Source organism: Oncorhynchus nerka, linkage group LG9a (assembly GCF_034236695.1).
Source record: "Oncorhynchus nerka isolate Pitt River linkage group LG9a, Oner_Uvic_2.0, whole genome shotgun sequence".
Taxonomy (NCBI): Eukaryota; Metazoa; Chordata; class Actinopteri; order Salmoniformes; family Salmonidae; genus Oncorhynchus; species Oncorhynchus nerka.
Genome location: NC_088404.1, coordinates 27,192,140 through 27,218,878, shown reverse-complemented (window position 1 = coordinate 27,218,878; position 26,739 = coordinate 27,192,140). Strand labels below are relative to the sequence as shown.

General features: G+C 41.9%; 2 protein-coding genes across 7 annotated transcripts; both read right to left on the bottom strand.

Moving 5' to 3' along the window:
- Positions 1-1,666: 1,666 nt before the first annotated feature.
- Positions 1,667-9,531, bottom strand: LOC115134131 (protein FAM3C-like). Of its 3 annotated transcripts, none has more exons than XM_029667801.2 (10): positions 9,209-9,531; positions 9,062-9,094; positions 8,474-8,542; positions 8,168-8,242; positions 7,855-7,972; positions 7,103-7,161; positions 6,979-6,993; positions 2,413-2,497; positions 2,039-2,165; positions 1,667-1,873 (listed from the first exon to the last, which is right to left on the bottom strand). In XM_029667801.2, the coding sequence occupies exons 1-10, from the start codon at positions 9,225-9,227 to the stop codon at positions 1,784-1,786; spliced, it is 690 nt and encodes a 229-aa protein (XP_029523661.1). In that variant the 5' UTR covers positions 9,228-9,531; the 3' UTR covers positions 1,667-1,783. The 3 variants fall into 3 exon arrangements, with proteins under 3 accessions (XP_029523661.1, XP_029523659.1, XP_029523660.1); XM_029667799.2 differs by having other exon boundaries at positions 6,943-6,993; positions 9,209-9,529; XM_029667800.2 differs by lacking the exon at positions 9,062-9,094 and having other exon boundaries at positions 6,943-6,993; positions 9,209-9,526.
- A 348-nt stretch (positions 9,532-9,879) lies between these two features.
- On the bottom strand, positions 9,880-26,577 carry LOC115134130 (uncharacterized). 4 transcript variants are annotated; one of them, XM_065022458.1, is made up of 13 exons: positions 26,069-26,577; positions 23,445-23,534; positions 21,740-21,827; positions 21,242-21,593; positions 20,487-20,580; positions 19,213-19,300; positions 18,662-18,986; positions 18,356-18,449; positions 18,166-18,253; positions 16,736-17,060; positions 11,539-11,632; positions 11,353-11,440; positions 9,880-11,149 (listed from the first exon to the last, which is right to left on the bottom strand). In XM_065022458.1, exons 4-13 carry the CDS (start codon positions 21,519-21,521, stop codon positions 10,541-10,543), a joined length of 2,085 nt encoding a protein of 694 aa, XP_064878530.1. In that variant the 5' UTR covers positions 21,522-21,593; positions 21,740-21,827; positions 23,445-23,534; positions 26,069-26,577; the 3' UTR covers positions 9,880-10,540. The 4 variants fall into 4 exon arrangements, with proteins under 4 accessions (XP_064878530.1, XP_029523657.1, XP_064878531.1 ...); XM_029667797.2 differs by having other exon boundaries at positions 21,242-21,566; XM_065022459.1 differs by lacking the exon at positions 23,445-23,534.
- Positions 26,578-26,739: the final 162 nt, after the last annotated feature.

Here is a 26,739-nt window from a genome sequence, read left to right as displayed (position 1 = left end):
ACACTAATCTAAAGTAAAAGAATGGAGTTAAGAAATATATAATTATTAGGAAGAGCAATGTCAGAGTGGTATTGACTAAAATAAGGTAAAACAGAATACAGTATATACATATGAAATGATTAAAGCAGTATGAGTAACACAGTATGTAGGGCAGCAGCCTCTAAGGTGCAGGGTTAAGTAACCGGGTGGGGCGGCAGGGGCGGCAGGTAGTCTAGTGGTTAGAGCGTTTGACACCCGAGCTGACAAGGTAAAAATCTGTCACTCTGCCCCTGAACAAGGCCCACTGTTCCTAGGCCATCATTGAAAATAAAAATGTGTTCTTAACTGACTTGCCTAGTTAAATAAAGGTAAAATAAAAAATAAAATGAAAATAAAAACAGGTGGTAGCCAGCTAGCGATGGCGATTTAACAGTCTGATGGCCTTGAGATAGAAGCTGTTTTTCAGTCTCTCTCGGTCCCAGCTTTGATGCACCTGTACTGACCTCGCCTTCTGGATGGCTCGGGTGGTTGTTGTCCTTGATGATCTTTTTGGCCTTTCGGTGAAATCGCGTGCTGTAGGTGTCATGAAGGGCAAGCAGTGTGCCCCCCGGTGATGCGTTGGGCAGACTGCACCATCCTCTGGAGAACCCTGCGTTTGCGGGCAGTGATACAGCCTGACAGTATGCTCTCAATTGTGCATCTGTTAAAGTTTGTCTTAGGGGGCCAAGACACATTTCTTCAGCCTCCTGAGGTAAAAGACACACTGTTGTGCCTTCTTCACCACACTGTCTGTGTAGGTGGACCATTTCAGGTCGTCGGTGATATGTACACGGGGGAACTTGAAGCTTTTCACCTTCTCCACTGCCGTCCCGACTATGTGGACATTTTTCTTATATAATTTTGCAGTTGAAATTGTGTTTTGAGGGTGTGTGCAAACTAAATGGTTATGTAGCGAACTAGTTTGCTGGCTAACCCAGAATCTCAATCTAACAGAATGTTTAATCTCCTGTTTTTAGCTAATAATAGGATCTCTGCTTGTTGGCTAAATTAACTAGCCACCTTGTCATTGGCATAAAGAGTGAACAGAGTAAACAGGTGTGTGGCAATAGCTAACTATCACATTCGGTCAACACTAGATCAACTGGCTAAACTTGCTGCAGTGTCAACCATGTACAGTAGCTAGCTGATCAACTGGTCAGGCCAGCGCAGAATCCTCCCACTCCATTGCTCTCTCTGTATAGTGTGTGTGTCTAAATGTAATTCTGTTTTTATGACACCGCCTATAAGCACATCTGTCATATAAATACATATTGCTTTTAGAAAGACACGGTCATAAAAAAACACATTCATCAGTAATAAGGTCCTCAATCAGCTTTCTGAATTGCCCTTGAGGCACCAAAACATCACATTAAGAATATTTTGAAGAACGTTCCACAAATAAGGTGCAAGAAAACTAAAAGCTGATTTACTGATCTAATAGAACAAAACATATAAGACCTTCTAACTACAGACCTTATTTTCGGCATTTATCCCAAAACCCCATTCTTTCCCCATCAATTTCCCCAATAAAAATGGCTGAATGAACCACAGGTAACTAATTTCCCGTTTGTAGGACTATAGACTGACAAGCTCTATTATCTGTGTTATAAACAGATAATTCTGTATTTTGCCAAAAAAATACTTCATAGACAAGGCCAAACTGTTGTTTATTATGCATTTTTTAGAGTAATACAAACATCACAACATGTGCAAATGTTTACAGTGGATATGGAGTCTGGCAGGATAACAACATTTTTGGTACCAATCACTCCAAATAACGTGGTAAGCATCCTTGCAATTCAATCATCTCTGGCCAGGAGTCATACTTGTTTTTGTCCCTATTGTTTTTAATATGCTGTGGGGGGGAAACGGATCAATTAGATTCCTGCAACAGCAACATAAACACATAGCTCATCCAGCTCAAATTATGTAAGTAAAAAGTGGGGAACTGCAGGTGCAATCCAAAAAACTGGATAACAGAGACAGTGAAAACATATTATAAACGTTGGTATGGTATTACCTTCTCCAAGGTACTCTCGACATCTGCTCCTTTTCCTCCAACAAAGACCCAGTTGTCTCTGAAACCTAATGACTGGATAGCAGAGCTGCCAAGCTCTCTGATAAGCTTCCTTGCTTCTTCGTTCAATCTGTCAATAAATTACTAAAAGCATTCAGTATTTTTCCTCACTACCATCATTAATTGTATCACTAAAAACAATATGAATAGGCTTGCGATAGGACTTTATATGAGCATGCAGAGCGCTTCAATTAATTAAATGATTTTGGTGCACACTCCAAAGATCCCAAAGCATTATCATATAGTATCCTGGATGACCATATTGGTCAAATTCTGCCATGAAAGTTGGTTTAGTGTTAAAATGAAATGTGACTCACTTTGTAGCTGGGTCATCGTAGGTGGCAATCAACACAATGGATCCATTCTCAATGGACTCCAGAAACTCCACCAGAGGTTCAATATCTGCAAGACAGGGATAACATGTCAGCTTTTCAACATGATCAGTGGTTTTCTTCTTTATTGAGGAGTGGAAATTAGAATTATGTACACTCAAATTGAACAAAATCTATGTATTATTTTAAGAAAAATTGTACTTTAGTTTTCAATGTGCTGGATATGGTTGACCAACCCATACAGGAATGATTGTATCTGGTTGGTTAATATCTCAACATTTATAACAAGGTACAGAAATCGATCATGGAAAGGGTGGAGATGCATTTAACTAATGTTGCTAAGCAGGAAATACAGTGCCTAGTGAAAATCTACACACCCATTGCAATCTTCACATTTTGCTGCCTTAAATAATAAAGTTTCAGATGATAGACAATGTTCTAAATACATTTTTAAATATTAAGTCTTTATTGCATGCCTTCACACCTCACAGTTAATACTTGGTGGAAGCATCGTTGGAAGCCATTACAGTTTACTCATTTTGAATAACTGCACATTTTTTGCCAAAACCCTGGTTGCCTCTGAAGGGAGGCTGACACTTGGCCGCAAGTGGATCTTCCAGCAAAACAATCCAAAGCATGAATCAAAATCCACAAAGAAATGGTTAATTGACCACAAATCAACATCTTGCAATGGCCATCTCAGTCTCCGGACTTGAACCCCATTGAAAACCTATGGTTTGAATCAAAAGAGGACAGTCCATAAACGCGGACAAAGGATATCAAGGATCTGGGAAGACTCTGTATGGAGGAAGGGTCTAAAATCCATCCCAATGTGTTCTCAAAACATTTTGGAAAAAATCTGTCATTATTCTCACAAGGGGAGAGTGCTGGAGTACTGAAAACAGGGTTGCCAATAATGTTGACCCCATTTTTTTTTTTTTGATTACGGTTTATTTTGTATTTTTTTATCTGATTAATTGTATTAGTATAAAATATAATTTTCCAATTTGATTTAGCATAGAATATAGCTCAGTATTTGTATTATATATTTTTTACTCATCTTTATCAAGGGTGCCAATAATTACGGAACTCTGTATATCCATTGTTTTTGTCAGAATTGCTCAAGCTCAGTAAATTTGGTTGGGAATCATTGATGGACAGCAATACACGGAGTATACAAAACTTACTCTTTCCATGACAGACTGACCAGATGAATGCTATAATCCCTTACTGTTGTCACTTGTTAAATCCACTTAAATCTGTGTAGTTGAAGGGGAGGTGACAGGTTAAAGGATTTTTAAGCCGCGAGATAATTGAGACATGGATTGTGTATGTGTTCCTTTCAGAGGGTGAACGGGCAAGTGCCTTTGAACGGGGTATGGTAGTCGGTGCCAGGCGCACCAGTTTTTGTCAAGAATTGCAACGCTGTTGGGTTTTTCCACGTGTATCAAGAATGGTCCTCCACCCAAAGGTCATCCAGCCAACTTGACAATTGTGGGAAGCATTGGAGTCAACATGGGCCAGCATCCCTGTGGAATGCTTTCAACCCTGAGACTAAACACCTTCCTCTGCCACTGGATCCTGGACTTCCTGATGGGCCGCCCCCAGGTGGTAAGGGTAAACAACAACACATCTGCCATGCTGATCCTCAACACTGGGGGCCCTCATGGGTGCGTGCTCAGTCCCCCCCTGTACTCCCTGTTCACCCATGACTGTGTGGCCACGCACGACTCCAACACCATCATTAAGTTAGCCGACCACAACGGCGGTAGGCCTGATCACCGACAATGATGAGACAGCTTACAGGGAGGTCAGAAACCTGGCAGTGTGGTACCAGGACAATAACAAGATCGTGAAGAGGGCACGACAAAACCTATTCCCCTGAAAAGATTTGGCATGGGCCCTCTGATCCTCAAAACGTTTCTACAGTTGCACCATCGAGAGCATCCTGACTGGTTGCATCACTGCCTGGTATGGCATCCGACTGCTCGGAATCCGACCGCAAGGCGCTACAGAGAGTAGTGTGTACGGCCCAGTACATAATTGGGGCTAAGCTTCCTGCCATCCAGGACCTCTATATTAGGCGGTGTCAGAAGAAAGCCCTACCGGTTTGTGAACCGGTTAATAACTGGTTGACCCTCTTTTGGCAGCAGTAACCTCAACCAAATGTTTTCTGTAGTTGCGGATCAAACCTGCACAATAGTCAGGAGGAATTTTGGACCATTCCTCTTTACAAAACTGTTTCAGTTCAGCAATATTCTTGGGATGTCTGGTGTCAATCGGGTTGAGGTCAGGACTGATTGGGCTACTCCAGAAGGCATATTTTCTTCTGTTGAAGCCATCCGGTTGTTGATTTACCTCTGTTCTTAGGGTCGTTGTGTTGTTGCATCACCCAACTTCTGTTGAGCTTCAATTGGCGGACAGATAGCCTTACATTCCCCTGCAAAATGTCTTGATTAACTTGGGAATTCATTTTTCCGTCGATGATAGCAAACTGTCCAAGCCCTGAGGCAGCAAAGCAGCCCCAAACCATGATGCTCTCTCTACCATACTTTGCAGTTGGGATGAGGTTGATGTCGGTGTGCTGTGCCTTTTTTTCTCCACACATAGTGATGTGTGTTCCTTCCAAACAACTCAACTTTAGTTTAATCTGTCCACAGAATATTTTTCCAGTAGCGCTGTGGAACATCCAGGTGGTCTTTTGCGAACTTCAGACGTGCAGCAATGTTTTTTTTTTTTTAACAGCCGTGGCTTCTCCATGGTGTCCTCCCATGAACACCATTCTTGTTTAGTGTTCTACATATCGTAGAATCATCAACAGAGATGTTAACATGTTCCAGAGATTTCTCTAAGTCTTTAGCTAACACTCTAGGATTCTTTTATCCTCATTGAGCATTCTGCGCTGTGATCTTGCAGTCATCTTTGCAGGATGGCAACTGCTAGGGAGAGTAGCAACAGTGCTTAACTTTCTCCATTTATAGACAATTTGTCTTACCATGGACTGATGAACATCAAGGCTTTAAGAGATACTTTTGTAACTCTTCCCAGCTTTATGCAAGTCAACAATTCTTAAGTCTTCTGAGATCTCTTTTGTTCGAGGTATGGTTCACGTCAAGCAATGTTTCTTTTGAATAGCAGACTTACATTTTGTGAGAGTTTTTTATAGAGCAGGGCCGCTCCAAGCAACATCTCCAATCTCGTCTCATTGATTGGACTCCAGGTTAGCTGACTCCAATTCACTTTTGGAGGTCATTAGCCAAGGGGTTCACATACTTTTCCCAACCTACACTGGGAACGTTTAAAATATATTACATTTAGACAAGAAATACACCATTTGCGTGTTATTAGTTTAAGCACACTGTCTATTGTTGTGAATTAGATGAATATCAGCTCAAAAGTTAAGACCAATTTATGCAGAAATCCAGGTAATCCCAAAGGGTTAACATACTTTGTCTTGCCACTGTACATATTACCCCAACTGACCTGTACCACCGCACATTAACTCTGTAACGGTACACCCTGTAAATAGCCTCGTTAGTTATTTTGTGTACATTTTTTTACTTTAGTTTATTTAGCAAATATTCTGCATTGTTTGTTAAGGGCTTGTAAGTAAGCATTTCACGGTAAGGTCTACACCCGTTGCATTCGGAGCCTGTGACATTTGATTTGACACCTTGTAGAGTCCAGGCACCGATGAAATTAGGCTGTTATGTGGTGGTGGGGGGTGCAGCTCAATATTATGAAGGTGTTTGGTATACTCTGTATGTCTCTGATTTTCACGCAAATTTAATTCAGGATAGACTGGACCACTCAACACCTCTTGGAAAGCCATTCTGGTATGTCTTCGGCAATAAAATGTGCTCAATTCTTGAGCTTTGCTCCTTTCAAATGTATTTGATCCTAACCAACTCTTCAGGCCCTGCCGGTGACAAGAATACCCATAACATAATGCTGCCACCACAATACTTGAAAATAAATAGTGATTCACTGTGTGTTGTACTGGATTTGACCCAAACCTTCAGTTTATTCCAAAAAGTATATTTCTTTGCTGTATTGTCTTGAATATTACTTAACTGCCTTTTTGCGAACAGAATCAATGATTTAGAGTGGAGTTTAACACGGGCTTCCTTTTTCCCCCATACAGGTCAGTAATGTGTAGTGAATGCAATGTTGATACTCTGTATGTTCAAGTATTGTGGTGGCATGTTATGGGTATGCTTGTCACCGGCAGGGACTGGGCAGTTTGCTAGGCTCAAAGAAATATGAAAGGTTAGATAAAACCCTGCCTCAGTCTTCTGAATACATAACACTGGGATATAATTGTATTTTTATATATAATTTATTTCACTTTGAAATGTGGAGTATGTTGTGTAGATTGGTAAAAAAAAAGTCCCCAATTTAAACCATTTAGATTTGCAAAATGTGAAAACTGCAATGTGGTGTGTAGATGGTCACTAGGCAATGTACATGCTCCTCTGGCCAATTTTTTTTTATAGGGGCTGTAAACCATCTTACCACCATCATACATGTTAAAAAATGCTGTCTTCATACCCTCCCCAGTCTTCCCTGTGTGAAAAAGAGACTAATTAGGTATTTAAAAATCAGATTAACACTGAATACAAGATGTAAAATTATAAAACTGTTAATACTATGTGTATATAACCTTTTGACTTACCGTTCACAACAGCAATGTTAATTCCATACCCAACATTTTCTTCCACATAACCCATAACCCTGAAGAGAACATAGAACAGAGTCTCACAACCTGACAACCCCCCCCAACAGTGAACAATAATAGGGCACTCTACATCAAGATATCGCTCTCACTCACTCACACACACACACACACACACACACACACACACACACACACACACACACGTTCCCCAGCAAAAAAACAAAAAATTGCTCAAACAGAATAGGGCACTAACAAAGATTCACTGACCAACAACCAAAACAGGTGGGGTTTTAGGAGGGGTTCTGAAAGACTCATGGTGGTGTCCACTAAAGGTTGACTAGCAACAACAGGAACCTAAAAGACACCCACCATGAGCGCCGACTGAATTTGCCCAAGAAAAAGCAAACGAAAGTAAAACACACACCAAATGTAAAGACAGGAAGCAAAACAAAAGTGTGGCGCAAAACCAGATGAAGGCTTGTTGGTCTACAAAATAAAAATAGGGCGCACCAACTAAAGGTGTTAACCCTTCGGATCTATCAAGACAACTGGAACAGTGGGCCAGCCACTCTTAAATAGCATCTGGGCAAGCTCAGGTGAAACACCTTCCCACTAACGACATTGCAACCAGCACAGGTGTAACACATACTGACTAACAAGGTCACAGTGAGCCCTACGTGCTAAAAGTCCAACCCCAAAACATAAATGGAAAAAACCTGTAACAACACACACAAGGATATGTTCCTTACATTTTGTCCTCCATGCAGATTTTGGGTCCAACCACATTAGCAGCTCCACTGGCGATTAAAAAGCTGAAGTCCCCCTCTGGACAGGGCTTTGGGATGCCACACGGTCTTTGTCTGGAGGCTGCGCAAGTATTCAGGAGGAGAAACACACACAATCACACATATTAATGGTTCCCCATACCATTCATTTGATGGGATAGACCAACTTTTTGGCCTTGCCAGCTATAACTTTGTTTTGTTTGAATGTTGAATATGTGGATGCTAGTAGCCCAAACATGTTGCACAGGTGGAAATACACATCCTTCTGATTACTCACTGGTCTCTTTGGGTACATTAGGCACCTGTAGCCACTCTGGACCAGGAAACTCAGGATACCAGGAGAGGGTGTGGCCTAGAGTAATAGGGGGAAGGAGCAGCGTGTATCATTATGAATGGGAACTATTGTAGCGGGTACTTACTCTTCAAGAAAACATTAACACTTTTCCTGATAAATTCATCAGTAGCTAGGCTAGATGACAAACGTTTATTCAAATGTTATGCCGGTTTTATTAACAGCATGTAATTAATAGTCGTTATCAAATGAATGTGTCCTTGTGTGACAAACATTGTCATCGAGACTTACTTTGAGACCGCATTATGAGGAAAACGGCAAAGAAAATGATTCCAAGCACTGCTATGATTGGAAGAAGGCCTGCAAGATAAATAATGGGGATATCGTACTTATATGGGATAATCATCAAGTCACTTATGTATTGTGGACAACCATAGACAGCTGTCAATGACTGCATGACTACAACTGTAACATTTACAACCAAAGGGCTGATTTCACTCATGTTCAATCCAATTTCCTATTGACACAGTAAATGCATGAAATATGAGGAAGTCAGTACTTTCATGGATCACAAGCTAGGATCTGGGCCCTACACTAAACACTAAAGTATATTTCTACACTCACCCTACAGTAGGAAAGGGTTAATAACACCGGACTGGCCTGAGCAAGAGATAAATAGAAGACTGCTCTACAAGTAAAACCACATTGTTGGTTGGTAGTCTTCGCCCCTCTATTGGAAAAAATATTTTGTTTATAATCTTGTTTATTCATCTGTTCATAAAATAAGTTATTCCGTAGTACTCTATAGACACTATTAAAACATATATTGAGCAGTAATACATAAAACATGCTTTAAAAAAACCTGGCTTTGCAACTTACTTCTGGGGCCCTGTGTTTTATGCACCATTTGTCCTACAAGAGATTACCTTGTCATTGTTCTTAAAGCAAATACTGTATTGACAGGTTGACATACAGATTTCTCAGTAAACATAAAACATTGGCATTTTATGGGAAAATATGACTTACCTATGCGTACAGTGAGCATGATATCTGATTACTCTCTCTCCTGTTGCCTGTATGAGAAGCCCCTTATGAAAAACACAAAAGAGCAAATGCAGCTGGTTGCTAGTCAGGTTGATCCAGTTAGGTTAAAAGCTAAGTTTCTTTCTTCACCAGATTCTTTCACTGAATCATCCCTCTCTTTTCTCCACCCCCTCTCAAAACAATATACAACTGCAGTACTATGCACAGGCATTGCCTGTCAAAAACACATTGTGCATTATGTTTCAACAAGGTCTATGCAAGAGGCAATGAATCTCCTGGGTAATATGGAACCTTTCCACCCGGAAACACTCTGCTCACTGCACTGGAGGCTGCAGTCGCGATGATACTTCAAGCTGGACAGTTGGTGGAACTGCAAGAAAGAAGGACTTGTCCCAGCACTTGGCACACTGTCCCAGCCAGTGGAGCGGGTTAGGCAAGGACTTTATAAAGTCCACCTGGAGATTCTCCTAGCAAAGCTTCTTCAGCTGGCTACAAAGGGCATCTGGACACAAACATATTTAATTCCATGCATTACTATGTTGAGTTATATCAAGGTCAAATAAAATAGCTGTTACGTTCAAACCTAACCATCCATTGATTTTAGCCCCTAGTCCTCTACATTTGTACAGATCCGATAACAAGAAAATCATGAGCAGAGTATGATCCTTTTTATTGTAGGCTTACACAATTGTTGAGCGGGTACTATTTCCTCAAAAAATATATTCCACCACATTTCTCACTTGAGCTTTGGTCATACTGTGATTTGATTTCTCAAACAATATTTCACTTCCATACTTTTTTGGCAGTAATTTATAGGATATTCATTGTTTGAAAATGGAAACAGCTTTCACATTAGAGAAAAGTAGTCAGTACATAAAAAGTTAACACTTCCATAACAAATTCAGTTCTCTCACTTATAGTGCTAATTTTGTCTTATATTACAATATAATTGCAACCGAGACTGAAAAGACAGGATGAGGCCATTGAGATAATGAGTCACACCACAAACACTTTAAGGGTTACATGACATCATTAGCCTGTTCTGTCAAAAGAAAGAGAAATTCTCAAATGACATTTAAAACAAGTCCACCATTTTACAGATTGAAGTCTCTGTCACTGGTTAGTTTAATAAACCATTACGTTAAAATGATTTGAATGTATCAATCACAAATCAAAGACAGCGCGTTCTCTTGTGAGTGTAAAACATTTATTAATCTTGAGCCAATAAGGTGAAAACATGCTGAAAAGACTCCTCTAATTAACTTGAAGGCTCTTGAACAGTCCTTGGCTTCCAAGGCAGTTAATACCATAGGTCTACATCCCCATTCCACAGTGGTTGACGTGTCCAGTGTGCACCCCTGTAGCACTGTGCATCATCACTGCTGCCCTCTGGCTCTCAAAGGCCTCTCTCTCTCTACCAAGTGCCGCCATGTCCTGTTCCAACAGCATCCTGTCTCTTGCCAAGTTGGCTCTCTCGCTCTCCAGCCACTGCCGCTCTCTGTCTACCGCCGCTCTATCCCCCTCTATCGCTGCCCTCTCCCTCTCCACCATCTCCCACCCTCTCTCCAGTGTCACTGACTTCTGAGCAGCAGTGCCCCCTGCTGGCCCCCTACCCAACCTCTCCTCTCTCAGTGCACTCTCACACTCCGCTGTGGCCCGGTGGCACTCCTCTATGGTGGGGTGCACATAAATCTCTTGTTGGTACTCCAGTGTGATGTCACCCTTTTCCAGCAACGGGCATCCTCTATTTCGAGAGGACTGTGAAGGGGAAGGCTCGGGGTCATCACCCTCCGTTATAGGGGTCAAGACAGGTCCGCTGGCGGCGAGGCGGCCCTCCATGGCCTCATTCATGAGGTAGAACCATGGCCAGGAAGCAGCGTTGTCTGCTATGCTCTCCATGCCCACAGGTGGGTACTTCAGGTCCTGTTCAGGGAACAAGAGGGGACAAGTGTGACCACAGTGTAGAATACAAACAACAGAGCAGACTTCAGCTGGGTGAAAGTGTTTTAGCAATGCATGGACATTATTAAGGATTGGTCCTTCAATATAAACATTCTGATTTTGATCTATTTACACTTTGATTATTTCATGTTGCAGAAATTTGCCAGAAACACTTGACAGTTTACCTTATATCTTCTTTTTAAGTTGTCCCACTTCTTGGCCACCTGGTAAGTTGACACCTTTCCCAGGAGAACCAACTCTTTTAAAATGGCCCTGCACACAAAAAAAAACAATGTGATCAGTGTTGATTATGCATATCTGACTTTAGTGCTTTGTCATTGACATTTATTTTCATACTAAATCCTACTCACTTCCATGCAGCCTTGGCAGCATTTCGCCTCCCAGTGAAGAGAACCTCATTGGCCGCACGCAACTTAATCAGCCTCCTCGTATCCTGCTCTGTCACTGTCATCAAAACAAAATTAAAGTTACTATTCGTTTGCCAATATGTTTTTCTTGATTGTTGCCTACAGTGCCTTCATAAAGTAGTCATACCCCTTGACTTATTCCACATTTTGTTGTTTTGTTGATTTTTTTTATCTCACAATCATGAAAAATAGAAATCTAATTTAAATAAGTATTCACACCCCTTTACTCCAGATTGAGCTCAGGTACATCCAATTTCCTTTTATCATCTTTGAGACGTCGCTACAAATTGATTGGAGTCCACCTTTTTATTTATTTTATTTTACCTTTATTTAACAAGGCAAGTCAGTTAAGAACAAATTCTTATTTTCAATGACAGCCTAGGAACAGTGGGTTAACTGCCTGTTCAGGGGCAGAACGACAGATTTTGCACCTTGTCAGCTCGGGGATTTGAACTTGCAACCTTCCAGTTACTAGTCCAACGCTCTAACCACTAGGCTACCCTGCCGCCCCCCCCTGTGGCCAATTGAATTGTTTGGAGATAAATTAGAAAGAAAACACCTGTCTATATAAGGTCCCACTGTTGACAGTGCATGTCAGAGCAGAAACTATACCATGAAGTCCAAGGAACTGGCTGTAGAGCTCTGAAATAGAGTGGTGAGGAGGCATATATCTGGGGAAGGGTGTAAAACTATTTATAGAGTGTTGAAAGATTCCAACAGCACAGTGGTCTCCATCATTGGGAAATTGAACAAATGTGGATCTACTCTGCCTAGAGCTGGCCATTTAACCAAACTGAGCAACTAGGCAAGAAAGACCTTGGTCAGGGAGATGACCAAGACCCTAATGACCACTCTGACAGAACTACAGAGTTCCTTGGCTAAGATGGGAGAACTGGCCAGAAGGACAACAATCTCTATAACACTTCACCAATCTGGACTTTATGGAAGAGTGTACTAGAAGGAAGCCACTCCTGAGAAAAAGCCACATGGCAACCTGAAGATTGCAAAAAGGCATGTAAAAGACTCGGCGCATAAGGCAAAAGATTATATGATCTGATGAGACAATGTAACCATTTGGCCTGAATGCAAAGCACTATGTCTGGAGAAAACCAGGCACAGCTGGTCACCGGTCTGAACACCATCCAAATCATGACGCATGGTGGCAGCATCATGCTATGGGGGTGCTTTTCAGCGGCAGGGACTAGGAAACTGGTAAGGATAGAGGGAACAATGAATGGAGCCAAATACAGGCAAATCCTTGACGAGAACCTGCTTCAGAGTGCAAATGACCTTGGAATGGAAATATTTGCCTCAGTCTAACAGGACAATGACCCCAAGCATACAGACAAAGCAACCCTGGAATGGCTTCAGAACAGAAATGTGAAAGCGCTTGAGTGGCCCAGCCAAAGTTCAGACTTGAATCCAATTGAAAATCTTTGGAAAGACTTAAAGATTGCTGTTCTCCCACACTCCCCACCCAACTTGGTGGGTGAGAAAGCTTGAGAAAATCCTCAAATGCAGATATTTGACCTAGATAGTTTGTGTGTATTCATTGATATGTAGGCTACTTATAAACATTTTTTTGTATGTAGTTCTGTCTTTGAGCTGTTCTTGTCTATTGATGTTCTGTGTTATGTCATTATGTTTCATGTTTTGTGTGGACCCCAGGAAGAGTAGCTGCTGGTTTTGCAACAGCTAATGGGGATCCTAATAAAATACCAAATACAAGTAAACCGTGCATTCGGAAAAGTATACAGACCCCTTAACTTTTTCCACATTTTGTTAGGTTACAGCCTTACTCAAATGTATTAAATTGTTTCCCCCCTCAATCTACACACAATAACCCACAATAAAAAAGCAAAAACAGGTTTTTAGAAATATTTGCAAATGTTAATATAAAAAATGGAAATATCAGACCTTTTACTCAGTACTTTGTTGAAGCACCTTTGGCAGTGATTACAGCCTCGAGTCTTCTTGAGTATGACACTACAAGCTTGGCACACCTGTATTTGGGGAGTTTCTCCCATTCTTCTCTGCAGATCCTCTCAAGCTTTGTCAGGTTGGATGGGGAGCGTCGGAGCACAGCTATTTTCAGGTCTCTCCAGAGATCAGGTTCAAGTTCGGGCTCTGGCTGGGCCACTCAAGGACATTCAGAGACTTGTCCTGAAGCCACTCCTGCGTTGTTTTGGCTGTGTGCTTAGGGTTGTTGTACTGTTGGAAGGTGTACGTTCACCCAGTCTGAGGTCCTGAGTGACTTGAAGCAGGTTTTCATCAAGGATCTCTCTGTACTTTGCTCTGTTCATCTTTTCCTCGATCCTGAATAGTATCCCAGTCCCTGCCGCTGAAAAACATCCCCACAGCATGATGCTGCCACCACCATGCTTCACCATAGGGATGGTGCCAGGTTTCCTTCAGACATGACACTTGGCATTCAGGCCAAAGAGTTCAATATTGGTTTCATCAGAACAGAGAATCTTGTTTCTCATGGTCTGAGAGTCTTCAGGTGCCTTTTGGCAAACTCCAAGTGGGCTGTCATGTGCCTTTTACCAAGGAGTGGATTCTCTGGAAACTTTATCATAAAGGCCTGATTGGTTGAGTGCTGCAGAGATGGTTGTCCTTCTGGAAGGTTCTCCCATCTCCACAGAGGAACTCTGGAGCTCTGTCAGAGTGACCATCGTGTTCTTGGTCACCTCCCTGACAAAGGCCCTTCTCCCCCAATAGCTCAGTTTGGCCAGGCGGCCAGCTCTAGGAAGTGTCTTGGTGGTTCCAAAATTCTTCTATTTAAGAATGATGTGTTCTTCGGGACCTTCACAGCTGCAGTTATTGTTATTGACCAAATACTTATTTTCCACCATCATTTCCAAATAAATTCATTAAAAATCCTACAATGTGATTTTCTGGATTTTTTTTCTTCTCATTTTGTCTGTCATAGTTGGTGTACCTATGATGAAAATTACAGGCCTCTCATCTTTTTAAGTGGGAGAACTTGCACAATTGGTGGCTGACTAAATACTTTTTTGCCGCACTGTACAGGAGGTAACGGAACAGAGTCAATGTGTGGGGCACTGGTTAGTCGAGCTAATTGAAGTAATATATACATATGGGTAGAGTTACTAAAGTGATTTAGGCATAGATCATAACAGAGAGTAGCAGCAGCGTAAAAGAGGGGGGCATTGCAAATAGTCTGGGTAGCCATTTGATTAGATGTTCAGTAGTCTTATGGCTTGGGGGTAGAAGCTGTTTAGAAGCCTCTTGGACCTAGACTTGGCGCTCCGGTACCGCTTGCCGTGCGGTAGCAGAGAGTTTTGTTTGTAGGTGACCAAATACTTATTTTCCACCATAATTTGCAAATAAATATATTAAAATCCTACAATGTGATTTTCTGGATTTTTTCTCGCGTTTTGTCTGTCATAGTTTTTTTTTTTTTTTTAACCAGGCAAGTCAGTTAAGAACACATTCTTATTTTCAATGACGGCCTGGGAACAGTGGGTTAACTGCCTGTTCAGGGGCAGAACGACAGATTTGTACCTTGTCAGCACGGGGGTTTGAACTCGCAACCTTCCGGTTACTAGTCCAACGCTCTAACCACTAGGCTACCTAAGTGTACCTATGATGAAAATGACAGGCCTCTCATCTTTTTAAGTGGGAGAACTTGCACAATTGGTGGCTGACTAAATACTTTTTTGCCCCACTGTAATCACCAGTAGTAACCTACATTTACTTTATTTCACATAATTTCTAATCTACAATTTCTGTTAATGCATTCAATATTATTATTACAGTCATGAAGCGCTCTCATGGTCGGAGTGGAAACGTTGTTTGCAGAGCTCACAACCTATGCTACACTTGTGAGAAAAAGTTTTGGTTTATTTCTTAACATTTACAAATTGTAATTTTTTTTTCTCCATTGTCTTTTGTTTGGAGAGCTCCTGTCAATGTTGAGTAAGGATGTGCACCTGGTTACGCATATAGAAGTTGGCCTAGGCTACTTGACTTATAAATGTACCTATTTGGGGATGTTGGATAGTATTTCTGATTGTCTTAACTCACTACCACTATTGAGCTGTGGAGCTTCTCAAATTAAAAATGTCTTCAACTCTAACAGCGAGTAAACAAAGTCTCTTTTTAGATTCCATTGAGAATGACAATAGTTCCTCAATGTATTTGACAAATATTTCCAGCTCTCTCCCTTTTGATAACCACTTGGCCTGAAAGGGAAAAATGTAATGCTCTGATCCAGTGTAAACTTCAAAATAATTGATTACTTATTATCCCTTGCACAAATAGTCTACAGCTGTGTCTGTCCTAACCTCACTAGTGTGGGAAACTGAGGGCCCAGTATTTTCTATACAATGTTGAAAATTTGCTAGCATGGGCTTTGGGCCGGACACAGTTGATACATGTTTCAAGTTCATTGCAGACAGACATGTGTAGCCAATGTGATTTATAGTATATTATATATATCAGGATATTTTCTACCTTCAGGCTACCATGTTTTTATTTGTTTGTTAGATAGAATTTAGATGAACCACATTACAATGATTTTGAGATATAAAAGACAATAAATTAAATGAAACTGTTCCACAAAAATGTGCAAATGAAAATCATAACTGGCACACAGATCGATAGAAATGGTAAGATAAATTGTCACTCCAAATGGAAAAAGGTTGCCGACCCCTGGTGTAGCCTATTACCGGCAACTTCAGGAGTGTAACGGCAAGGCAGAATCTTTGAAGGCGAGCAGCAGCAGGAGGGTACGGAACAGTTATTTTTTCCCCTTCTGGTTAGGTTATCTTGATCTCTGGCTCCCTTGAGTCATTTGTGTGACTTAATTATTTAATAAAACAGCAAGCTTAAAGCATCAGACAAGCTCAGTACATATAGTTGATTTTATTGAAACACATAGGGTGTGTCTATATATGGAAACATACATGTTTTTAAATTTCGACCAATCGATTGCTCAAAAGAAAAGACTACTCTCGTTCGACCAATAATTATTTTAGTCGGGGACAGCCCTAGTCCATATACACCTGAACACATTAATCCATTTTTAACGCATGAAATTTGACTTCTAAAAGTATATTTTATCCTCCTTGAAAAGAACATTCGGAGACATGAAGAATGAAGGAATGACACTGACTTTTATAGGAGAATTCCACAGGTGTGGGGCACTCCTCTCCACTGGCGTCTAAGAACGTAACCGTTCCATCCACCTCTGTCCCCTCTGGTCTCATTCCCTCTTCCAGATCAGAAATCTCACTCCTTTCTGGCATGGGACACGGGTCTCTCTCTGTAGGCATCGGCGAGGATACAAACAAGTAGTCTTCCTCGTTCATCCATATGGGAGTTATTTTGGGGGCTCTCGCGGCCAGTCGGCCCTCGAAGGCATCATTCATGAGTTGGAACCAAGGCCAGGAGGCAGGGGTGCTCTGGTTCTCCATGCCACGTGGCGGATACTTCAAGTCCTAAGGGATAAGAGAAGATATAAACTAAATATGAGATTTCACTTAGTGTGACCTATCCATCTTCTGGTCCCACATATGAGCATCCATGTACATATACACTGACTGTACAAAACATTAGGGACACCTCTTTCCATGAGACTGACAAGGGGAATCCAGGTGAAAGCTATGATCCCTTATTGATGTCACCTGTTAAATTCACTTCAAACAATGTAGAAGAAGGGGAGGAGACAGGTTAAATAATTGTTTTTAAACTTTGAGACATGGATCATGTATGTGTGCCATTCAAAGGGTGAATGCGCAAGACAAAAGTGCCTTTGAACGGGGTATGGTAGTAGGTGTCAGGCACACTGGTTTGAGTGTGTCAAGATCTGCAACGCCACCGGGTTTTTCCACGATCAACAGTTTCCCGTATGGTTCAAGAATGGTCCACCACCTGTCGCAGCTGGCCGCGACCGTGAGGCCCATGGGGCGGAGCACATTTGGCCCAGGTTAGGGATGCCTGGGTTAGGGGAGGGTTTGGCCGGCAGGGATGTCCTGTGACGGGCTGGGCGCAGTGCACGCTGACACAGTCACCAGGTGCCTGTGTCAGCGGTGTTTCCCCCGACACATTGGTGCGGCTGGCTTCCGGGTTAAGTTGGCATTGTGTCAAGAAGCAGTGCGGCTTGGTTGGGTTGTGTTTCGGAGGACGCACAGCTCTTGACCTTCGCCTCTCCAGAGTCCGTACGGGAGTTGCAGCGATGAGACAAGACTAACTACCAATTGGATACCACAAAATTGGGGAGAAAAAGGGAGTAAAGAAATAAATATATATAAAAAGAATGGTCTACCACCAAAAGGACATCCAGACAACTTGACACAACTATGGGAAGCATTGGAGTCAACATGGGCCAGCATCCCTGTGGAACACTTGACACCTTGTAGAGTCCATGCCCATATGAATTGGGGCCGTACTGAGGCCAAAAAGGGGTGAAACTCAATATTAGGAAAAGTGTTACTAATGTTTTGTACACTCAGTGTACATGTGCAAGCAACTACACACACAGCCCCTGAAACAGGGTGAGAGATCATGGACAAAATAAACATGGACACACACTAGTTACAATACCTTGAATTTTGTCTTCAGGTTGTCCCACTTTTTGGCAACCTGGTCAGCAGACAACTTTCCTGCGAGGCCCATCTCTTTTACTATAGCCCTACAGAGAAATAATGGAAGTATAAAATAAACTGAGTACATTGACTGGAAATACCACATTTTTATTTAGCCAAATAGTTTCTTCCAACACAAGCTAACTCACCTCCAGGCAGGCTTGGCCGTATTTCTCTTCCCTGTGAAAAGAGCCTCATTGGAAGCACGCAGCTCTATCAATCTCTTGGTGTCCTCCTCAGTCACTGTAAATCAAGCAAATATAACAACTAGCGTTATTATTCACAAAGAATTGTTATCGAAGTAACTTGTTGCTAGTTAGCTTATTGCCAATAACTCAAACATGCACTTTATAAACTGTCTGGGTCGACCAATACCATTCCAAGAAAGTGGAAAATCATATTGATTTATATTTTGAGCAAATAGTCCCTTTGAAAGGCAAAACATCATCACTTACGCTTATATGAGAATTCTGTGGCCGTGTGATACTCCCCTATGGTGGCCCCTTGGAAGACGGCTGCTCCATTCCTCTCCTCCGTTTCCACCAGCTCATCCATCTCAGACTCTGTCAAGAACTCAGACATCCCCCCCTTCCCTGGCGTCCGACGAGCCCTCTTCCTTGGTAGTGGAGAGGGCTCAAACTCCTCATCACCCTCCTCTACTACTGGTGTCAGGATGGGGGCGCAGCCGGCGAATCGTCCCTCCATGGCATCATTCATGCGGTAGAACCAGGGCCAGGAATTTGGGTTGCTCTCCATGCTGCGGGCTGGACATTTCAACTCCTGCACCAAAAGAGGAATACAGTGTCTGGGTTCAGTGGACAAAGCAGTGTGGAGTGGAATTGAGAAGAGATGTGTGCAGGAAGTGATGAGAGAGCGATACATTGTGGATCAAGAATAACTTCAAGAAACTTTGGGAATGTTTCTTATACACTACACAAAAAAATTCAAGAATGAAAATGAAACACACAAATACGCTGGTTGAGTACTGCCGTCACTATCACATTACCTTATATCGCCTCTTGAGGTTATCCCACTTTTTGGCAAGCTGGTCAGTAGTCAGCTTTCCCTGAAGGCCCAACTCATTCAAAATAGCTCTGCAGGAAAACATGGAGACAACATAACTGCACCACATATCACACTTTCACAAAATGCTTGAAGACACGGCTAAAGGTTAATCAGATTTGTGAACATGGTCCCTAGCTGTGTGTTGCAGCTTTCCATGTTGTCTGTAGCTTATGAGGTGTGGAAACACTTTGTTGCTTTTATGAATTTTGTATTGCTGCTTTTTGTCCTATGTTGCTCTGTCTGTATGCTATGTCTTGCTTGTCCTATGTTGCTATGTCTTGCTTGTCCTGTTGCTATGTCTTGCTTGTCCTATGTTGCTCTGTCTGTATGCTATGTCTTGCTTGTCCTATGTTGCTCTGTCTGTATGCTATGTCTTGCTTGTCCTATGTTGCTCTGTTTGTATGCTACGTCTTGCTTGTCCTATGTTGCTCTGTTTGTATGCTACGTCTTGCTTGTCCTATGTTGCTCTGTTTGTATGCTACGTCTTGCTTGTCCTATGTTGCTCTGTTTGTATGCTACGTCTTGCTTGTCCTATGTTGCTCTGTCTGTATGCTATGTCTTGCTTGTCCTATGTTGCTCTGTCTGTATGCTATGTCTTGCTTGTCCTATGTCTTGCTTGTCCTATGTCGCTATTGTCTATATTGTAATTGTTTTTAATAACCTGCCCAGGGACTGCGGTTGAAAATTAGCCGGCCGGCTAAAACCGTCACTTTTACTGAAATGTTGATTAATGTGCACTGTACCTGTAAAAATAAAATAAACTCAAACACAGGAGGTTGGTGGCACCTTAATTGGGGAGGACGGGCTCATAGTAATGGCTGGAACGAAATCAATGGAATGGTAATCGAACTCATCAAACACATGGTTTCCATGTGTTTGATACCATTCCATTTACTCCATTCCAGCCCTTATTATGAGCCGTCCTCCACTCAGCAGCCTCCTGTCAGAGACAAACAAAAATGCAGAAGACAACCATTTGCAAACTAATTCTCATTTAGAGCAGTTAACGAAATCTGAAATGATCAAATAGGTATAAGCAATATGCTAATAGCTCCAAGTCGAGCTAGAAAGACTTATCACCATATTGTTTACACCTATCCAGTCCTTTTAGACATACATAAGTGTAAAGGAGCTGGAGGTGGATTTGGGACAGATAATCACAGGATGTGCTGGGCCAAAACATGGTCTGTATATGTCCTTTCCAAACATACTCACCTCCAGGCAGGCTTGGCAGTATGTTTTCTGCCTGTGAAGAGAGCCTCATTCACGGCACGCAGCTTTATCATTCTCTCCGTCTCCTGCTCTGTCACTAATAAGCAGGAACCAATGTCAGTAATATGAATCAGGTACATCAGATTGAGCATACATTACCATGTATCAAATAACACACCATTTTTTGCAGCAAGCTTGCTAACAACCAATAACTACAATTAAATTCTTATTCTTGAATTTTAACCTTTATTTAACTAGGCAAGTCGGTTAAGAACAAATTCTTATTTACAATGACGGCACACACCAGCCAAACCCAGACGATGCTGGGCCAATTGCGTGCCGCCATATGGGATTCCTAATCAAGGCCCGGTTGTGTTACAGCCTGGATTTGAACCCGGGTGTGTGTTGGGATGCCTCAAGCACTGAGATGCAGTGCCATAGACCGCTGCGCCACTCGGGAACCTTAAAGACCAGAGTCTAGACCAGGGTTCTCCAACCCTTTCCTGGAGAGCTACTGTCCTGTAGGTTTTTGCTCCAATCCATCCTAATCTACAGCACCTGATTCTAATAATTAGTTGAACTGAATCAGGTTAGTTACAACTGGGGTTGGACTGAAAACCTACAGGATGGTAGCTCTCCAGGAACAGTGTTGAAGAGCCCTGGACTAAACAGACCTCCTGGTCAAATTAAGGTTGAAGAAATAATTTGAATGGTCAACAGAATCAGAGTATTCCCAACTCACTCACTTACTTACTTACTTTTATACGAGCATTCTGAAATTCTTCGCCAGCCCATAGTAGTAGGGCCCTCAGTCTGAGTTGCATCAGTGTTAACAGTTGCATTGTCCTCCAAGTTCTCTGTCCCCACACTGTCCTCCATCTCAGTTTTGATCAAGAACTCCAAAATGTCAGCACCGTCACCCCCCTGTCCTCTCTCGTTGGTTAATGGTGAGGAAGAACCTGGAGCCTCACCAGCCAAAGATGCCACTGCCAAAACTTGGGCGCTGTTGAAGAGGCGTCCTTCCATGGCCTCGCCCATAAATTGGAACCAGGGCCAGGAGGCTATGTTGGTAGCAACAGTGTCCTTGCCAAGAAAAATGTATTTTAAGTCCTAAAAGACAAATACAAAAGTGTGACTATGGCTGGGATGAGGCTTTTTTATTTTGACTTCATGATCAGTAAATATTGACAATATCAGTAAACACTTATTTTAGAAGTCCGAAATCTCAGTCTTCTAAGAACACAAGCCCACTTTACCTTGTATTTGGTCTTCAGATTTTCCAACTTTTTGGCAATCTGGTCAGCTGTCAGCTTTCCATCAAGACCCAATCCCCTTAGAATTGCACTGCACCGTTAAAAGAAATATATAAACCTGGTTGTGGTATACTGGTGTATACAATTTCATACACCAACCCTGACATACTTGGAGAATAAGAGCCCCTCCTCCCAGCTGCCCACTGCACTGAGGCTAGGAAACACTGTCACCACCTATAAATCCACTATAATTGAGAATTTCAATAAGCATTTTTCTACGGCTGGCTATGCTTTCCACCTGGCTACCCCTACCCCAGTCAACAGCTCTGCACCCCCACAGCAACTTGCCCAAGCCTCCACCATCTCCTTCACCCAAATCCAGATAGCTGATGTTCTGAAAGAGCAGCAAAATCTGGACCCCTACAAATCAGCTGGGCTAGACAATCCGGAAACTCTCTAAAATTACCCGCCGCAATTGTTGCAACCCCTATTACCAGTCTGTTCAACCTCTCTTTCGTATCGTCTGAGATCCCCAAAGATTGGAAAGCTGCCGTGGTCATCCCCCTCTTCAAAGGGGGAGACACTCTAGACCCAAACTGCTACAGACCTATATCTATCCTATCCTGCCTTTCTAAGGTCTTCGAAAGCCAAGTTAACCAACAGATTACAGACCATTTCGAATCCCACCGTACCTTCTCCGCTATGCAATCTGGTTTCAGAGCTGGTCAATGGTGCACCTCAGCCACGCTAAAGGTCCTAAACGATATCATAACCGCCATCGACAAAAGACAATACTCTGCAGTCGTATTCATCAAACTGGCCAAGGCTTTGGACTCTGTCAATCACCGCATTCTTATCGGCAGACTCAACAGACTTGGTTTCTCAAATGACTGCCTCGCCTGGTTCACCAACTACTTCTCAGACAGAGTTCAGTGTGTCAAATTGGAGAGCCTGTTGTCCGGACCTCTGGCAGTCAGTCTATGGGGGTGCCACAGAGTTCAATTCTCGGGCCGACTCTTTCCTCTGTATACATCAATGTCGCTCTTGCTGCTGATTATCTGATCCATCTCTACGCAGACAACACCATTCTGTATACTTCTGACCCTTCTTTGGACACTGTGTTAACTAACCTCCAGATGAGCTTCAATGCCATACAACTCTCCTTCCGTGGCCTCCAACTGCTCTTAAATGCAAGTAAAACTAAATGCATGCTCTTCAACCGATCGCTGCCCGCACATGCCCACACGTCTAGCATCACTACTCTGGACAGTTCTGACTTAGAATATGTGGACAACTACCTAGGTGTCTGGTTAGACTGTAAACTCTCCTTCCAGACTCACATTAAGCATCTCCAATCCAAAATTAAATCTAGAATCGGCTTCCTATTTCACAACAAAGCATCCTTCACTCATGCTGCCAAACATACCCTCGTAAAACTGACTATCCTACCAATCCTTGACTTCGGCGATGTCATTTACAAAATAGCCTCCAACACTCTACTCAGCAAATTGGATGCAGTCTGTCACAGTGTCATCTGTTTTGTCACCAAAGCCCCATATACTACCCACCATTGCGACCTGTATGCTCTCGTTAGCTGGCCCTAGCTTCATATTCGTCGCCAAACCCACTGGCTCCAGGTCATCTGTAAGTCTTTGCTAGGTAAAGCCCCGCCTTATCTCAGCTCATTGGTCACCATAGCAGCACCCACCTGTAGCACGCGCTCCAGCAGGTATATTTCACTGATCACCCCCAAAGCCAAGTCCTCCTTTGACTGGCTTTCCTTCTCTGCTGCCAATGACTGGAACGAATTGCAAAAAAAATAAAAATCGCTGAAACTGGAGACTCATATCTCCCTCACTAACTTTAAGCATCAGCTTTCAGAGCAGCTCACAGATCATTGCGCCTGTACATAGCCCATCTGTAAATAGCCCACTCAACTAGAGGTCGGCCGATTAATTAGGGCCGATTTCAAGTTTTCATAACAATCGGTAATCGGCATTTTTGGACACCGATCATGGCCGATTACATTGCACTCCATGAGGAGACTGCGTGGCAGGCTGACTACCGGTAATGCGAATGCAGCAAGGAGCCAAGGTAAGATGCTAGCTAGCATTAAATGTATCTTATAAAAAACTGTCAATCTTAACATAATCACTAGTTAACTACACATGGTTGATGATATTACTAGTTTATCTAGCTTGCCCTGCGTTGCAGGGTGCCTGTTAATTTATCATTGAATCACAGCCTACTTCGCCAAACGGGTGATTTAACAAGTGCATTTGTGAAAAAAGCACTGTCGTTGCACCAATGTGTACCTAACCATAAACATCAACGCCTTTCTTAAAATCAATACACAAGTATATATTTTTTAAACCTGCATATTTAGTAAATATTGCCTGCTAACATGAATTTCTTTTAACTAGGGAAAATGTGTCACTTATCTTGCGTTCTGTGCAACAGAGTCAGGGTATACGCAGCAGTTTGGGCCGCCTGGCTCGTTGCGAACTGTGTGAAGACCATTTCTTCCTAACAAAGATAGCCAACTTCACCAAACGCGTGATGATTTAACAAAAGCGCATTTGTGAAAAAAGCACAATTGTTGCACAAATGTACCTAACCATAAACATCAACGCCTTTCTTAAAATCAATACACAGAAGTATATATTTTTAAACCTGCATATTTAGTTAAAAGAAATTAATGTTAGCAGGCAATATTAAACTAGGGATATTGTGTCACTTCTCTTGCATTTCATTGCACGCAGAGTCAGGGTATATGCAACAGTGTGGGCCGCCTGGCTAGTTGCAAACTAATATGCCAGAATTTTATGACATAACATTGAAGGTTGTGCAATGTAACAGCAATATTTAGACTTATGGATGCCACCCGTTAGATAAAATACGGAACATTTACATACATTTACATTTAAGTCATTTAGCAGACGCTCTTATCCAGAGCGACTTACAAATTGGAACGGTTCCGTATTTCACTGAAAGAATAAACGTTCTGTTTTCGAAATGATCGTTTCCGGATTTGACTATATTAATGACCTAAGGCTCGTATTTCTGTGTGTTATTATATTATTAAGTCTATGATTTGATAGAGCAGTCTGACTGAGCGGTGGTAGGCAGCAGCAGGCTCGTAAGCATTCATTCAAACAGCGCTTTACTGCGTTTGCCAGCAGCTCTTTTATGACTTCAAGCCAATCAACTCCCGAGATTAGGCTGGCAATACTAAAGTACCTATTAGAACATCCAATAGTCAAAGATACATGAAATACAAATGGTATAGAGAGAAATAGTCCTATAATAACTACAACCGAAAACTTCTTACCTGGGAATATTAAAGACTCATGTTGAACGGAACCACCAGCTTTCATATGTTCTCATGTTCTGAGCAAGGAACTTAAAAACGTTAGCTTTTTTACATGGCACATATTGCACTTTTACTTTCTTCTCGAACACTTTGTTGTTGCATTATTAAACCAAATTGAACATGTTTCATTATTTATTTGAGACTAAATAATTTTATTGATGTATTATATTAAGTTAAAATAAAAGTGTTCATTGTTCATTCAGTATTGTTGTAATTGTCATTATTACAAATATGTATATTAAAAAAGTATCAGCTTTTTTTGGTCCTCCAATAATCGGAAGAGTTGAGTTGAAAAATCATAATCGGTCGACCTCTACACTCAACTACCTCATCCCCATATTATTATATATATTTTTGCTCCTTTGCACCTCAGTATCTCTACTTGCACATTCATCTTCTGCACATATATCACTCCAGTGTTTAATTTCTAAATTGTAATTATTTCGCCACTATGGCCTATTTATTGCCTTACCTCATTTGCACACACTGTATATATATTTTTATATTGTGTTATTGACTGTACGTTTGTTTATTCCATGTGTAACTCTGTGTTGTTGTGTGTTACACTGTTTTGCTTTATCTTGGCCAGGTCGCAGTTGTAAATGAGAACTTGTTCTCAACTGGCCTACCTGGTTAAATAAAGGTTAAATAAATAAATAAATACTTCCAGGCAACCTTGGCAGCATTTATTTGTCCTGTGAAAATAACCTCATTGGAGGAACAGAGTTCTATTAACCTCTTGATGTCCTTTTCAGATACCGTAAACAAAACACAATGTATTGCTATCTCCTTGTCTATAACAAGCTAGAGATCTCGATGGAGGCACAGCTGATAAAAACAATCCACATAATAAATGACTTTACTAGTAAAACAACCTGCAATTGCACACGTTACAATTGACCTTCTGCCAGCTAACTAAATTAGACAATGGAAATTAGCTAATAACATTAGCTACTCACTTTTATAAGAGCTATCCGTGACGGGAAGTGGGTCCACCATTTGCGCCAGCTAAAGAATGGAGAAGTGAACACTTACAGGAAGGAAGCGTGCCCAAGCTTTCCATCCAGTGAGCTTACTATAAGAATAGCTGAGTAGGTAGTTGTAGCTATCCTGCAGCCAGAATCTCGTTGAGTTTGATAATATTTTTCTCTTCAAGGTGCAGTTTGTTGAAACAAAGAACTTTGGATTTGTCAGCGCTCGATTCGTTGTTTAGCTAGGAGCTAACGTTTTCGTAGCCTAGGCAGGCAATAGTGGCCGCTAACGTTTTGGTAGCAAGAAGCTAGCTCAGATAACCCAACCCACTAACAGAATAACAATCAAAACAATTTATTCCTTTCATCTCTCAGTAAATTTGTCCATGTGTTAGGAATATTTCGAGTTGGTACCAAATAGAACAGGTTGCACAATAATGTACAACATTTAACGAGATGTTATGCAGTTTTTCTTCTATTTAACAAGCTGGCTAGTGAGGGGATTCTATTAATCTGGCCCGGGCAGGCGTATCTTGCAAAGCGTGGAAGATGATTGCATTCGTTTTGGAAGCGGGCTGTCTCCCGGGCATGAGCCGGCTGCCCGGTTCTGCCCGAAAGTGATGTCGGCTCAAAACAAAAGTGGAGTAATCAAATTGTAT